Here is a 12,578-nt window from a genome sequence, read left to right as displayed (position 1 = left end):
GGATGGGTAATTGATATAGCTACAGTGCCACCTGTTGGCCAGGATGGGTAATTGATATAGCTACAGTGCCTCCTGTTGGCCAGGATGGGTAATTGATATAGCTACAGTGCCTCTTGTAGGACAGGATTTGTAATTGATATAGCTACAGTGCCTCTTATAGGACAGGATTGGTAATTGATATAGCTACAATGCCTCCTGTGTGCAGGATTGAGTAATTGATATAGCTAAAGTGCCCCCTGTACGCTAGGATGAGTAATTTATATATGTGGGCCAGGATGGGTAATTGATATAGCTACAGCGCCTCCTGTGGGCCAGGCTGGGTAATTGACATAGCTATGATGCCTGAAACCAAAGAGAAAAGAGCTAACGTTTTGAGTCCAGATGACTCTCTGTCAAAGTGTTAAAGGGTCATCTGGACTCGAAACGTCAGCTCTTTTCTTTACCGACAATGCTGCCAGACCTGCTGAGGTTTTCCAGCATTTTCTCTTTGGTTTCAGATTCCAGCATCCGCTGGAATTTTCATTTAGATACAGCGCCTCCTGTGGGCCAGGATGAGTAATTGATACAGCTACAGTGCCTCCTGTGAGTCAGGATGAGTAACTGGTAGAGCTACAGTGCCTCCTGTGGGCCAGGATGAGTAATTGATATGGCTGCAGTGCCTCCTGTGGGCCAAGATGAGTGACTGACACAGCTACAGTGCCTCCTGTGGGCCAGGATGAGTAATTGATAGAGCTGCAGCGCCTCCTGTGGGCCAGGATGAGTAATTGATAGAGCTACAGTGCCCCCTGTGTGCCAGGATGAGTAATTGATACAGCTACAGCGCCTCCTATGGGCCAGAATCAATTATTGATATAGCTACAGTGCCTCCTGTGGGTCAAGATGAGTCATTGAGATCGCTACAGCGCCTCCTATGGGCCAGGATGTGTAACTGATACAGCTAAAGCGCCTCCTATGGGCCAGGATCAATTATTGATATAACTAAAGTGCCTCCTGTGAGCCAGGATGAGTAATTGATACAGCTACAGTGCCTCCTGTGGGCCAGGATGGGTAATTGATACAGCTACAGCGCCTCCTGTGAGCCAGGATGGGTAATTGATACAGCTACAGCGCCTCCTGTGAGCCAGGATGAGTCATTGATATCGCTACAGTGCCTCCTGTGAGCCAGGATGGGTAATTGATACAGCTACAGTGCCTCCTGTGAGCCAGGATGGGTAATTGATACAGCTACAGTGCCTCCTGTGGGTCCTGATGAGTTATTGATATATCTACAGTGCCTCCTGTGGGTCAGCATGAGTAATTGATAAAGCTACAGCGCCTCCTGTGGGCCAGGATGGGTAATTGATATAGCTACATCACCTCCTGTGGGCAGGATGAGTAATTGATGTAACTACAGCGCCTCCTGTGGACCAGGATGAGTAATTGATTATAGCTACAGCGCCCCCTTTGGGCCAGGGCTACAGCGCCCCCTGTGGGCCAGGATGAGCAATTGATATAGCTACAGCGCCCCCTGTGAGCCAGGATGAGTAATATATACAGCTGCAGTGCCTCCTGTGGGTTCCGATGGGGAATCGTTGCAGAGCAGCGCCACCAAGCGGCGGGGAGGTCTCGCAGCGCCACCAAGCGGCGGGGAGGTCTCGCAGCGCCACCAAGCGGCGGGGAGGTCTCGCAGCGCCGACAACCGGCGGATGCATCGCCAGCAAACAGGGAGCTCGCCGGTAAACGTTTGCGGTGCATTAAAAGTATTGATTCCCAGCGGCGAAGTTTCCCTGGGCGCCTCCTGGTGGCCCGGCAGTTGAGCCAGAGGGGAGCAGCCGGGCCCAGGGCCCAAACCCCAGGCCCAGGCTGCCCCGGTTACCAAGCGCGGCCTTTAGCAACGGGCTGCCGGGCGGAGCCTGCGCTGTGGGTGAGGGGACAGCCCAGTGTGAGGGCTGCTGGTTGGCTTGCCGGTCGCCGCGCTGCCCGGGAGTGTCTCTGAATGCGGGGATCTCTCCTGCCTGCCTCCCCCATCCTGCTGGGTTTGCCCAACACAGCGAGAGAGGAAAAGAGACTTGCATTTATATAGCGCCCAGGGTTGCCAACCCCACGTGATTAAACATATAAAGAGCTAAAATGCTGCCAATCTGAAATATAAAACAGAAAATGCCGGATAAACTCAGCAGGTCCAGCAACATCTGCGGAGGGAGAGACGAGAATCGACATCCCGAGCCCAGCGTTAGTCCCGGATTCTCTCCTCGGGCTCAGACTGAAAACTGGCACGCGGCTCTCCAGTCGCATGGACTCCAGGTCTTGCTCCTCGAAAATAAACGAGCGGGCGGGGTCTGCACCGTCACTCGGGTGGGGCGGGGTGTGGTCTGAGAGAGCTGGCACCCGGCTCCGCGGAGACCGGGGGTGCCACCTTTCAAGGGAACCCCAATCAGAACAGAAGTGTCAATTCCGTCCCCCACCACCGCGGATGTACCGGTGGCGTTTCCCCCCTCCCCCAGTGATGGCTTGCTCCTCCCCCACTGCCCCCTCTTGCTTGTAAGTCACCCCCTCACTGCCCGCTCTCCAGCCGCACAGAAATGGAACCCTCCCTCCCTCTTGCGGGACCGCCCTTGCAATGGATTCCCCCCCCCCCCCCCCCCCCCCCCCCCTTTCCGGCAGTGGCTCACCTCTGAATATATCACCAACCAAATTTAACTGTGGCCTAACCATAGAGAAAGTAGTTATGTGGAAGAGTCTTCCCGTGTCAGCGTTGGTTTTCTCTGGGTGCTCCAGTTTCCTCCCACAGTCCAAAGATGCGGCACGGTGGCACAGTGGTTAGCACTCTTGCTTCACAGCGCCAGGGTCCCAGGTTCGCTTCCCGGCTTGGGTCACTGTCTGTGCGGTGCCTGCAGGTTCTCCCCGTGTCTGCGTGGGTTTCCTCCGGGTGCTCCTGTTTCCTCCCACAAGACCCGAAAGACGTGCTTGTTAGGTGAATTGGACATTCTGAATTCTCCCTCCGTGTACCCCAACAGATGCCGGAGTGTGGTGATGAGGGGATTTTCACAGTAACTTCATTGCAGTGTTAATGTAAGCCTACTTGTGACAATAAAGATTATTATTATAAGATGTGCAGATTAGGTGGATTGGCCACGCTAAATTCCCCTTAATGTCCAAGGGTTAGGTGGGGCTTTGGGGGAAGGGTGAGGGAATGGGCCTAGGAAGGGTGCTCTTTCAGAGGGTCAGTGTAGACTCGATGGGTCGAATGGCCTCCTGCACTGTAGGGATTCAATAGATTCTAAGAGTCATATGGGATCGAAACGTTAACTCTGTTTCTCTCTCCACAGTTGCTGCAGACCTGCTGAGTTTATCGAGCATTTTGTGTCTCTATTTCAGATTTCCAGCATCCACAATATTTTGCTTTAATTTGACAAAGTAGTATACTTTGTTTCATTTTAAGTAGTCTTGTTAATACAACAGCCCTTGAGAGGAAACTGACCCTGTCTATTCTTTCAGCTGGATAAAAAAGATACCATGACACCATTGGAAGATTAAAGCAATCCTGGGCAGTGCCCAGAGCCATTATCGATATCTTAACTGAAATAGTTTCCTCGCCATTACCTCCTTGATATTTGTGGGATTGAGGTTGCATTATTCCTCCCTCACAACTGCACCTACATTTCAAAAGTATTTCATTGGAAATAAAATGCTTTGGGACAGCCCAATGTGTGGAAGGTGGTGTGTAAATCCATGTCCTTTACTGCTTTGCAGCATGAATCTTCAGAGAAGTATAAACTATTATTTCAAAGGGAATGGAGTGGGTAGAAATAGGGAAGTCTTACTAAAACTGTATAAGGCTAGTTAGACGGCACCTGGACCACTGTGAATAGTTTTCATCCCCTTATCTAAGGAAAGATACGCTGGCATTGGAGGCAGTCCAGAGAAGGTTCACCAGGCTGATCCCAGGTATGGAAGGATTTTCTTATGAGGAGAGGTTAAGTAGGTTGGGCCAGTACTCATTGCAGTTTAGAAGAATGAGAGGTGACTTTATTGAGACACCGGATACTTATAGGTTTTGACAGGGTAGATGCTGAGAGGCTGTTTCCCCTTGGGGGAGTGTGTAGGACCAGAGGGTATAATCTCAGAGTGAGGTGTCTCCAATTTGAGACAGAGATGAGGAGGAATTTCTTCTCTCTCTGAGGGTAGGGAATCCGTCAAGTTCTTTACCGCAGAGGATTAAAGAGTATGTTAAGTATGTTCAAGGCTGAGAGAGACAGATTTATAATCAGTGAGGGAATGGAGGGTTATGGGGATAAGGCGGGAAAGTGGAGTTGAGGATTATCATATCAGATCATTGATGGTCTCATTGAATGGCGGAGATTGTAAAATCTAAGCATACTTTGTCTTGCTCCACCCTTGTGCTTATCTGGGTTGAATACCATTTTCAAAGATTTGACCCATATTCGCAGCAGTTAAATCTGCCTTCAGACATTTGTGGCTCCAATCTTCCTAATACTTGTACATATACACCAAAGTTTTAATTGATTCCTCTGCTACCTGCACTTTCCTCTTTGTTTTATACTTTACATTTTTTTTATTCAGCAGGATGTTTAAAAATGTCCTCAACTTTAAAGTGCACCAGAAAGGAAGTTATACTAAACCTTGGACAAATCACTGGTAGGCTTCAACTGAGCGCCACAGTTTTGGAAAGATGTCAAGGCTTTGGAGATAGCATCAAACTGTGGCCCTGTCTCTCCTTTGGAGATGACTTATTTAAAGAAAGGTGTAAACGCATTGGAAGTAGTTCAGAGAAGGTTTACTAGACTAAAACAATGAATGGGTGGATTGTCTTATGAGGGAAGGTTGGGCAGTCTAGGCTTGTATCCACTGGAGTTTGGAAGGGTAAGACGTGATTGTTCGAAACCTTTAAGATCCTGAGGGATATTGACAGATTTCAAAGAAATGTCATCGCCATACCAAAACCCAGAAAAGACCCCACACTTGCAGCTGGCTACCATCAATGTCTTTCCTGCGGCTCCCATATAAAATCCTTGGAACGCCTCATCCATCAGCGCATATTCCCAATCATAGAAGTCCTTAGCGTTGACCAAATTGGTTTCCGCAAGAACTACACGCAGGGGAGCTGGGACTGAGCAATCGAAGGTTCAGAATTCACCTCGGACTGGCAAAAAGTACATGGAAAAGGCAAACCAATGGGCTCCTCCTACTCTCCCAACCCCACCTCCCGCCAAGGCTCAGTATTGGCTCCAATCCCGTTCAACTTAAACACAACTTGATCTTCCAAAACAGCCTCCCAAAAATTCATATATGCCGACGACATCTGCCTTGCAACTCAAACCCTCAACTTCGACACCTTGGACCTAACCCTAAACAAGAACTTGCCTAAACGTGAACACTGCAACACATGGAGACTCAGCCAAGCCCGGCAAAGGCAGTACCCAGCTGATTCCATCCTTGCAATTCAAAAGCCAATAAACAACTTAACATCCAAATGAATGGCTACATGTTAAAGCACCTCCCAACTCCCAAGGTACCTGGGAGTGACCTTACATAGGACACTGACCCTCTGGCAACATCTATAAACAGCTGCAACCAAGATCAAGTCCATAAACAACTTGATTGCCAAACTAGCTAGCCCAAGGTAGAGTGTTGCTATCACCACCTCCCGAATCTCAGCATTCGTACTTTCACACTCAGTAGCAGAATACTGCGGTTCTGTCTGATCATGATCATCACGCACACAGAACTGACAGCCAGCTTAATGCTACCATGTGTATCATTACTGGAACATTGCACTCAACAGCACTCCCTTTGATTCCTGTCCTGGCAAACATCACTCCACATATCCGCCAGCTTGCAACAACCCACAAAATGATAGGAGAAGTTCGCAATGCTCCCCTCTTGCCACTCCATGCTGATCTATTCAGCCCACCCAAGGTACGACTCCAGTCAAGAAGGTCGATCTGGATAAATCCTCCCCCACAGGACTTCTACGCAAATTCCACCTGGACAAATAAATGGGAATCATTGAACATGACAGACAAGCACCTGGTCTCAATCCCAACCCAGCAGCTGCTTGGGTTCAACCTTCCAAGGAAAGAGTGGTCCACCCGTAACAGGTTCAGAACCAGCTACGACCCCTGCTTGGCCAACCTCCACAGATGGGGCATTAGTGCCAGCCCTTTATATGCCTGCGGGAGAGAGCAAACTGCATCATCATGGAAGAATGTCCAAGCCACAGACTCAGCGGGGGCCTATTCGCACTCAGCACAGTAGAACCCTAAGAAACAGCTCGGCTTAGGGACTTGGCATTCGTTAAATCATAGAATTTAGAGTGCGGAAGGAGGCCATTCAGCCCATCGAGTCTGCACCGGCCATTGGAAAGAGCACCCTACCTAAGCCCACACCTTCACCCTATCTTCGTAACTCCACCTAACCTGCACATCTTTGGACTGTGGGAGGAAACCGGAGCACCCGGAGAAAACTCATGCAGACACGGGGAGGACGTGCAGACTCCGCACAGACAATGATCCAAGCTGGGAATCAAACCTGGGACCCTGGAGCTGTGATAACCAGGGTCCCAGGTTAGATTCCCTAAATACAAACAGTAAATGTGGCGAACCTTGTCAGAGATTCTAGATTCTGGAGCTTGTGGGTCACTGTTTAAGACATAGAGAATCATAGAATTTACAGTGCAGAAGGAGGCCATTCGGCCCATTGAGTATGCACTGGCCCTTGGAAAGAGCACTCTACCTAAGCCCACACTTCCACCCTGTCCCTGTAACTCAGAAACGCGACCTAACCTTTTTGGACACTAAGGGCAATTTATCATGGCCTATCCACCTAACCTGCACATCTTTGAACTGAGAAGGAAACCAGAGCACCCGGAGGAAACCCACGCAGACACGGGGAGAACCTGCAGACTCCACACAGACAGTGACCCAAGCTGGGAATCGAACCTGGGACCCTGGAGCTGTGAGGCAACTGTGCTAACCACTGTGCCCCCACCCCCACCCACAAAACAGATGAGAATTTATTTTCTCAGAGGATCGTTACATACAGATCAGCCATGATCTTACTGAACGGCGGAGTAGGTTCAAGGGGCCGAGTGGCCTACTCCTGCTCCTAATTCATATGTTCGTACGGCGCAGAGGAGGTTGACCTGAACGGTAACAGGGATGAGGGACTTCAATTATGTGCAGATATCAGAAAAGTTGGGATTGTTCTTAGAGGCAATTTAGCAGAAATATTCAACAGTGTGAGAGTTTTGATAGTAAATAGAGAGTAACTGTTTACACTGGCAAGAGGGTTGCTAATCAAAGGACATAAACTGAATATAATTGGTAAAAGAACCAGAAGGTAAGATAATTTATTTTAATAGACCGTGTAGGCAATATGCGCGGTAGAAGCAGAATTAATAGTAACTTTCAAAAGGAAAATGAATATGTACTTAAAAATGAACAAATTGCAGTGCTTAGGAGGAAGAGCAGGGGAGTGCGACTAATGAGGACAATTTGCCTGCATCTGCCAATGCTGCTAGCTGGCGACGGCTGTGAAAGAGTACTTGATGTAAAGTTCCACTACCCTAATGCCGGTACAAAACACTGTTCAGTGTGGGACTGGGAAAAGCAATGCTGGAAGGACCTACAGCGAGTACACCAATCTATGCTGAGTAACTTAGCAGGTCCCACCAGTACTGACCACTGGAGCTGATGGGAGAGCCCGATGCTTCATTTTATGACTCTTACCTTGTTCTTTCTTTCCATTCACACAGTTAACATGTGTTCCCTGAACCTGACTTTCAGCGCCTGTGGATTTCTGGGGATTTACCACTTGGGGGCAGCAGTTGCCCTTCACAGACACGGAACCACATTGCTCAGTAAAATACAGAACTATGCAGGAGCCTCCGGAGGAGCTTTGGTTGCCGCTGTTCTGCTTTCACATCCTGAAAAACTAGAGGTGAGTAAGAAAGGACTTGCAATTAGCACCGAGCCATGGACTATCTTCTAGTTGGATTTCCATCAGGCAGCACTTTTGCATGCAGATTTCCGCACCATCTCGCACTCTGTGCTTGCTCCACATTTGATGCTACTTAATCTCACCTTCCTGCTCTTTCCTCATGCTCTTTAACATTTCTCACTTTCTCTTCAAGTGCTTATCTGATTCGTTCATGCCTCCAATTACCCCTAGATTTCAATGCACACTTGGCTGGACTCCTGTTCTACCCTCTATAACAACGAGATTGAAAGCTCTGCTGTGAAGGTTTTAACTTGCAGTAACTGATGTTCACTCATCACCCCTGTGCTTGTTGACTTGGTCAAGCAACGTCTGAATGTAAAAATTCCCATCCTTGTTTCCAATCCTTCCATGGCCTTGCTCCCTCCCCATCTCTGTAATCTCCTCATCCCACAACCCTCTGAGATATCTGCGCTCCTCTAAGTCTAACATCTTGAGCATCCCCAATTTTAATTGTTTTTTTTAATTAAATATTTTATTGAAAATTTTTAGTCAACCAACACAGTACATTGTGCATCCTTTACACAATATTATAACAACACAAATAACAATGACCTATTTTATAAACAAAAAATGAATAAATAATAAACAACAAAAATGAAAACTAGCCCTAATTGGCAACTGCCTTGTCACAAGTAACACTCTCCAAAAATATAATTTAACAGTCCAATATATAATTATCTGTAGCAACGACCTATACATACTATACAGTATATATTAACAATCCTGAGAGTCCTTCTGGTCTCTCTCCCCCCCCCCCCCCCCATCCTGGGCTGCTGCTGCTGCCTTCTTTTTCCCATTCCGTCTATCTTTCTGCGAGGTATTCGACGAACGGTTGCCACCGCCTGGTGAACCCTTGAGCCGACCCCCTTAGGACGAACTTAATCCGCTCTAGCTTTATAAACCCCGCCATGTCATTTATCCAGGTCTCCACCCCCGGAGGCTTGGCTTCTTTCCACATTAGCAATATCCTGCGCCGGGCTACTAGGGACGCAAAAGCCAAAACATCGGCCTCTCTCGCCTCCTGCACTCCCGGCTCTTGTGCAACCCCAAATATAGCCAACCCCCAGCTTGGTTCGACCCGGACTCCTACTACTTTTGAAAGCACCTTTGTCACCCCCATCCAAAACCCCTGTAGTGCCGGGCATGACCAAAACATATGGGTATGATTCGCTGGGCTTCTCGAGCACCTCGCACACCTATCCTCCACCCCAAAAAATTTACTGAGCCGTGCTCCAGTCATATGTGCCCTGTGTAATACCTTAAACTGAATCAGGCTTCGCCTGGCACACGAGGACGACGAGTTTATCCAATTTTAATTGTTGATCTGAAATTGCCATAACAAGCCACTCAGTGTTAGCAAACCGCTACAAAGTCTGAAAGGAATGAGCAGACAGACAGACCCCACCGCATTAACCTAGGCACCGGAAACGACAACGGAAAACCCAGCCCTGTTGACCCTGCAAAGGCCTCCTTACTAAGTTCTGGGAGCTTGTGTCAAAATTGGGAGAGCTGTCCTATTAGTCACGTGCGGCACAGTCCCACAGTGGTTAGCACTGTTGCTTCACACGCCAGGGACCTGGGTTCAATTCCCGGTTGGGTCACTGTCTATGTGGAGTCTGCACGTTCTCCCTGTGTCTGTGTGGGTTTCCTCCGGGTGCTCCGGTTTCCTCCCACGAGTCCCGAAAGACGTGCTTTTTAGGTGAATTGGACATTCTGAATTCTTCCCCGTGTACCTGAACAGGCGCCGGAGTGTGGCGACTAGGGGATTTTCACAGTAACCTCATTGCAGTGTTAATGTAAGCCTTACTAACAATAATCGCTTATTGTCACAAGTAGGCTTCAATTAAGTTACTGTGAAAAACCCCTAGTCGCCACATTCTGGCGCCTGTTCGGGGAGGCCGGTACGGGACACAAACGGTACTTAAGACACAAATACAGATTATTATTATAAACACAGCCTAACAGTCATACTCATGGAATCATACCTTACAGTCAATGTCCCTGACAGCACCATCATTATCACTGGCTATGTCCTGTCACACCGGCAGGACAGACCCACCAGGGATGGCTGCACAGTGGTATACAGTCGAGAGGGAGTTTCCCTGGGAGTCCTCAACACTGACTCCGAACCCCGTTAAGTGTCATGGTATCAGGTGACATGTGGGAAAGGAAGCTTCCTGCTGATTACCATCATCTCCCCACAGCTGATGAATCAGTACTCCAACATGTTGAACACCAATTGGAAGAGGCACTGAGCATGGGTTAGGGTTTGACACCATGGGTTTGACTACATCAGGCTGCTGCTTGACTTTTTCTTTCAGAGGATTGTGGAACTTTGGAACTTTCTGCCTCAGAAGGCGGTGGAGGCGGGCTCACTGAATATTTTTAAGGTGAAGGTAGTTAGATTCTTGTTAGGCAAGGAATCAAAGGTTTTCCAGAGGTAGATGGGAATGTGGGATTTGAAACACAAACAGCTCAGCCATGATCTTATTGCATGGCGGAGCAGGCTCCAGGGCCGAATGGCAGACTGTTCCTATTTCATTTGTTCATATGAAACATTTTCAACCACCTTCCGCCAGAAGTGTTGGGTGGATGATCCATCTCGGTCTCCTCTTGAGGTCTCCACCATCACCGATGTTAGTCTTTCGCCAATTCGATTCATTTCACACAATATCAGGAAACAGCTGAAGGCATTGGATACTGCAAAGGCTATGGGCCCTGACAACATTCTGACAATAGTACTGAAGGATTGTGCTCCAGAACCTGTGGGGCCCCCTAGCCAAGCTACAGTACAGTACAACTGCAGCACTGGCATTTACCCCGCAATGTGGGAAATTGCCCATGTGTATCCTGTCCACAAAAGCAGGATGAATCTAACCTGGTCAATTACTGCCCCACCAGTCTGCTCGCGATCATCAGCAAAGTGATGGAATTTGTCGTCAACAGTACTATCAAGCGGCACTTAGCAATAACCTGCTCACTGACCCTTAGTTTGGGCTTTGTCGGGGCCACTCAGCTCCTTACATGATCCAAACATGGACTCGAGATGAGGTGAGAACGACTGTCCTTGACATCAAGGCAGCATTTGATTGAGTATGACATCAAGGAACCCTCGCAAAACTAAAATCAATGGGAGTCAAGAGGAACAACCTCTGCTGGTTGGCAATATACCTAGAACAAAGGAAGATTATTGTGGTTGTTAGAGGTCAATCATCAGTCCTTGGACAACACTGCAGGAGTTCCTCCGGAAAGTGTCTTCGGCCCAACGATCTTCAGCTGTTTCAAGAACCGTTGCTCCATCATAAGGCTAGAAGTGGGGAAAATCACACAATGTTTCACTCCATTTGTGATTCCTCAAATACTGAAGCAGTCTGTGCCCATATGCAGCAAGACCTGGACAAGTAACATTCATGCTAGGCAAGTGCCAAGCACTGACCATTTCCAAAAAGAGATAATCTAACCATCTTCTCTTGTCAGTCAATGGCAATCACTAAATATCCCCCTATCAAAATCCTGGAGTTACCATTGGCCAGAAACTGAACTGGACCGGACATATACTGTGGCTACAAGAATATAATAATAATCTTTATTGTCACAAGCAGGCTTACATTAACACTGCAATGAAGTTACTGTGAAAATCCCCCAGTTGCCACATTCTGGCGCCTGTTCTGGTACACAGAGGGAGAATTCAGAATATCCAAATTACCTAACAGCACGTCTTTCGGGACTTGTGGGAGGAAACCGGAGCACCCGGAGGAAACCCACGCAGACACGGGGAGAATGTGCAGATTCCGCACAAACAGTGACCCAAGCTGGGAATCGAACCTGGGAACCTGGCGCTGTGAAGTCGTAGTGCTAACCACTATAAGACCATAAGACCATAAGTCATAGGAGCGGAAGTAAGGCCATTCGGCCCATCGAGTCCACTCCGCCATTCAATCATGGCTGATTTCAACTCCATTTACCCGCTCTCTCTCCATAGCCCTTAATTCCTCGAGAAATCAAGAATTTATCAACTTCTGTCTTAAAGACACTCAACGTCCCGGCCTCCACCGCCCTCTGTGGCAATGAATTCCACAGACCCACCACTCTCTGGCTGAAGAAATTTCTCCTCATGCTACCGTGCTGCCCGTATCTAGATATCTAGTAGTTCGGAGGCTGGCAGTTCTGTGGTGATTACCCCATCTCCTCACTCCCAAAGCTGTCCACCATCTACAAGATACAAGTCAGGCGTGTGGTGGAATACTCTTTACTTGCTTGGATGAGTGCAGCTCCAGCAACACTCAAGAAGCTCAACACCATCCAGGCCAATGCAAACTGCTTGGTTGGCACCCGATCCACCATCTTCAACATTCTCACCTCCACCAACGATGCACAGTGTCAGCAGTGTGTACCATCTACAAGATGCACTGCAGCAACTCACTTGGCTTCGGCAACAGCACCTTCCAAACTCACATGCTATAGAAGGACAAGAGTAGCAGATGCATGGGAACGCCATACTTGCAAGTTCCTCTTCAGGTAACACCCCATCCTGACTTGGAAATATATCTCCATTCCTGGGTCAAAATTCTGGAACT

General features: G+C 48.3%; 1 protein-coding gene across 2 annotated transcripts in view; it reads left to right on the top strand.

The window, feature by feature from the left end:
• The first annotated feature begins 1,639 nt into the window (after positions 1–1,639).
• Positions 1,640–12,578, top strand: part of pnpla4 (patatin-like phospholipase domain containing 4) — a 65,694-nt gene continuing 54,755 nt past the window's right edge. For both annotated transcript variants that reach the window (XM_072477370.1, XM_072477369.1), the window contains exons 1-2: positions 1,640–1,715; positions 7,757–7,941. In XM_072477370.1, coding sequence (XP_072333471.1) covers positions 7,762–7,941 — 180 coding nt within the window. In that variant the 5' untranslated portion in view covers positions 1,640–1,715; positions 7,757–7,761. The remainder of the gene's footprint in view (positions 1,716–7,756; positions 7,942–12,578) is intronic.

Source organism: Scyliorhinus torazame, chromosome 15, assembly GCF_047496885.1.
Source record: "Scyliorhinus torazame isolate Kashiwa2021f chromosome 15, sScyTor2.1, whole genome shotgun sequence".
NCBI lineage: Eukaryota > Metazoa > Chordata > Chondrichthyes > Carcharhiniformes > Scyliorhinidae > Scyliorhinus > Scyliorhinus torazame.
Note: the sequence above shows the minus strand (reverse complement) of the source record. Positions and strands in the feature narration are given on the sequence as shown.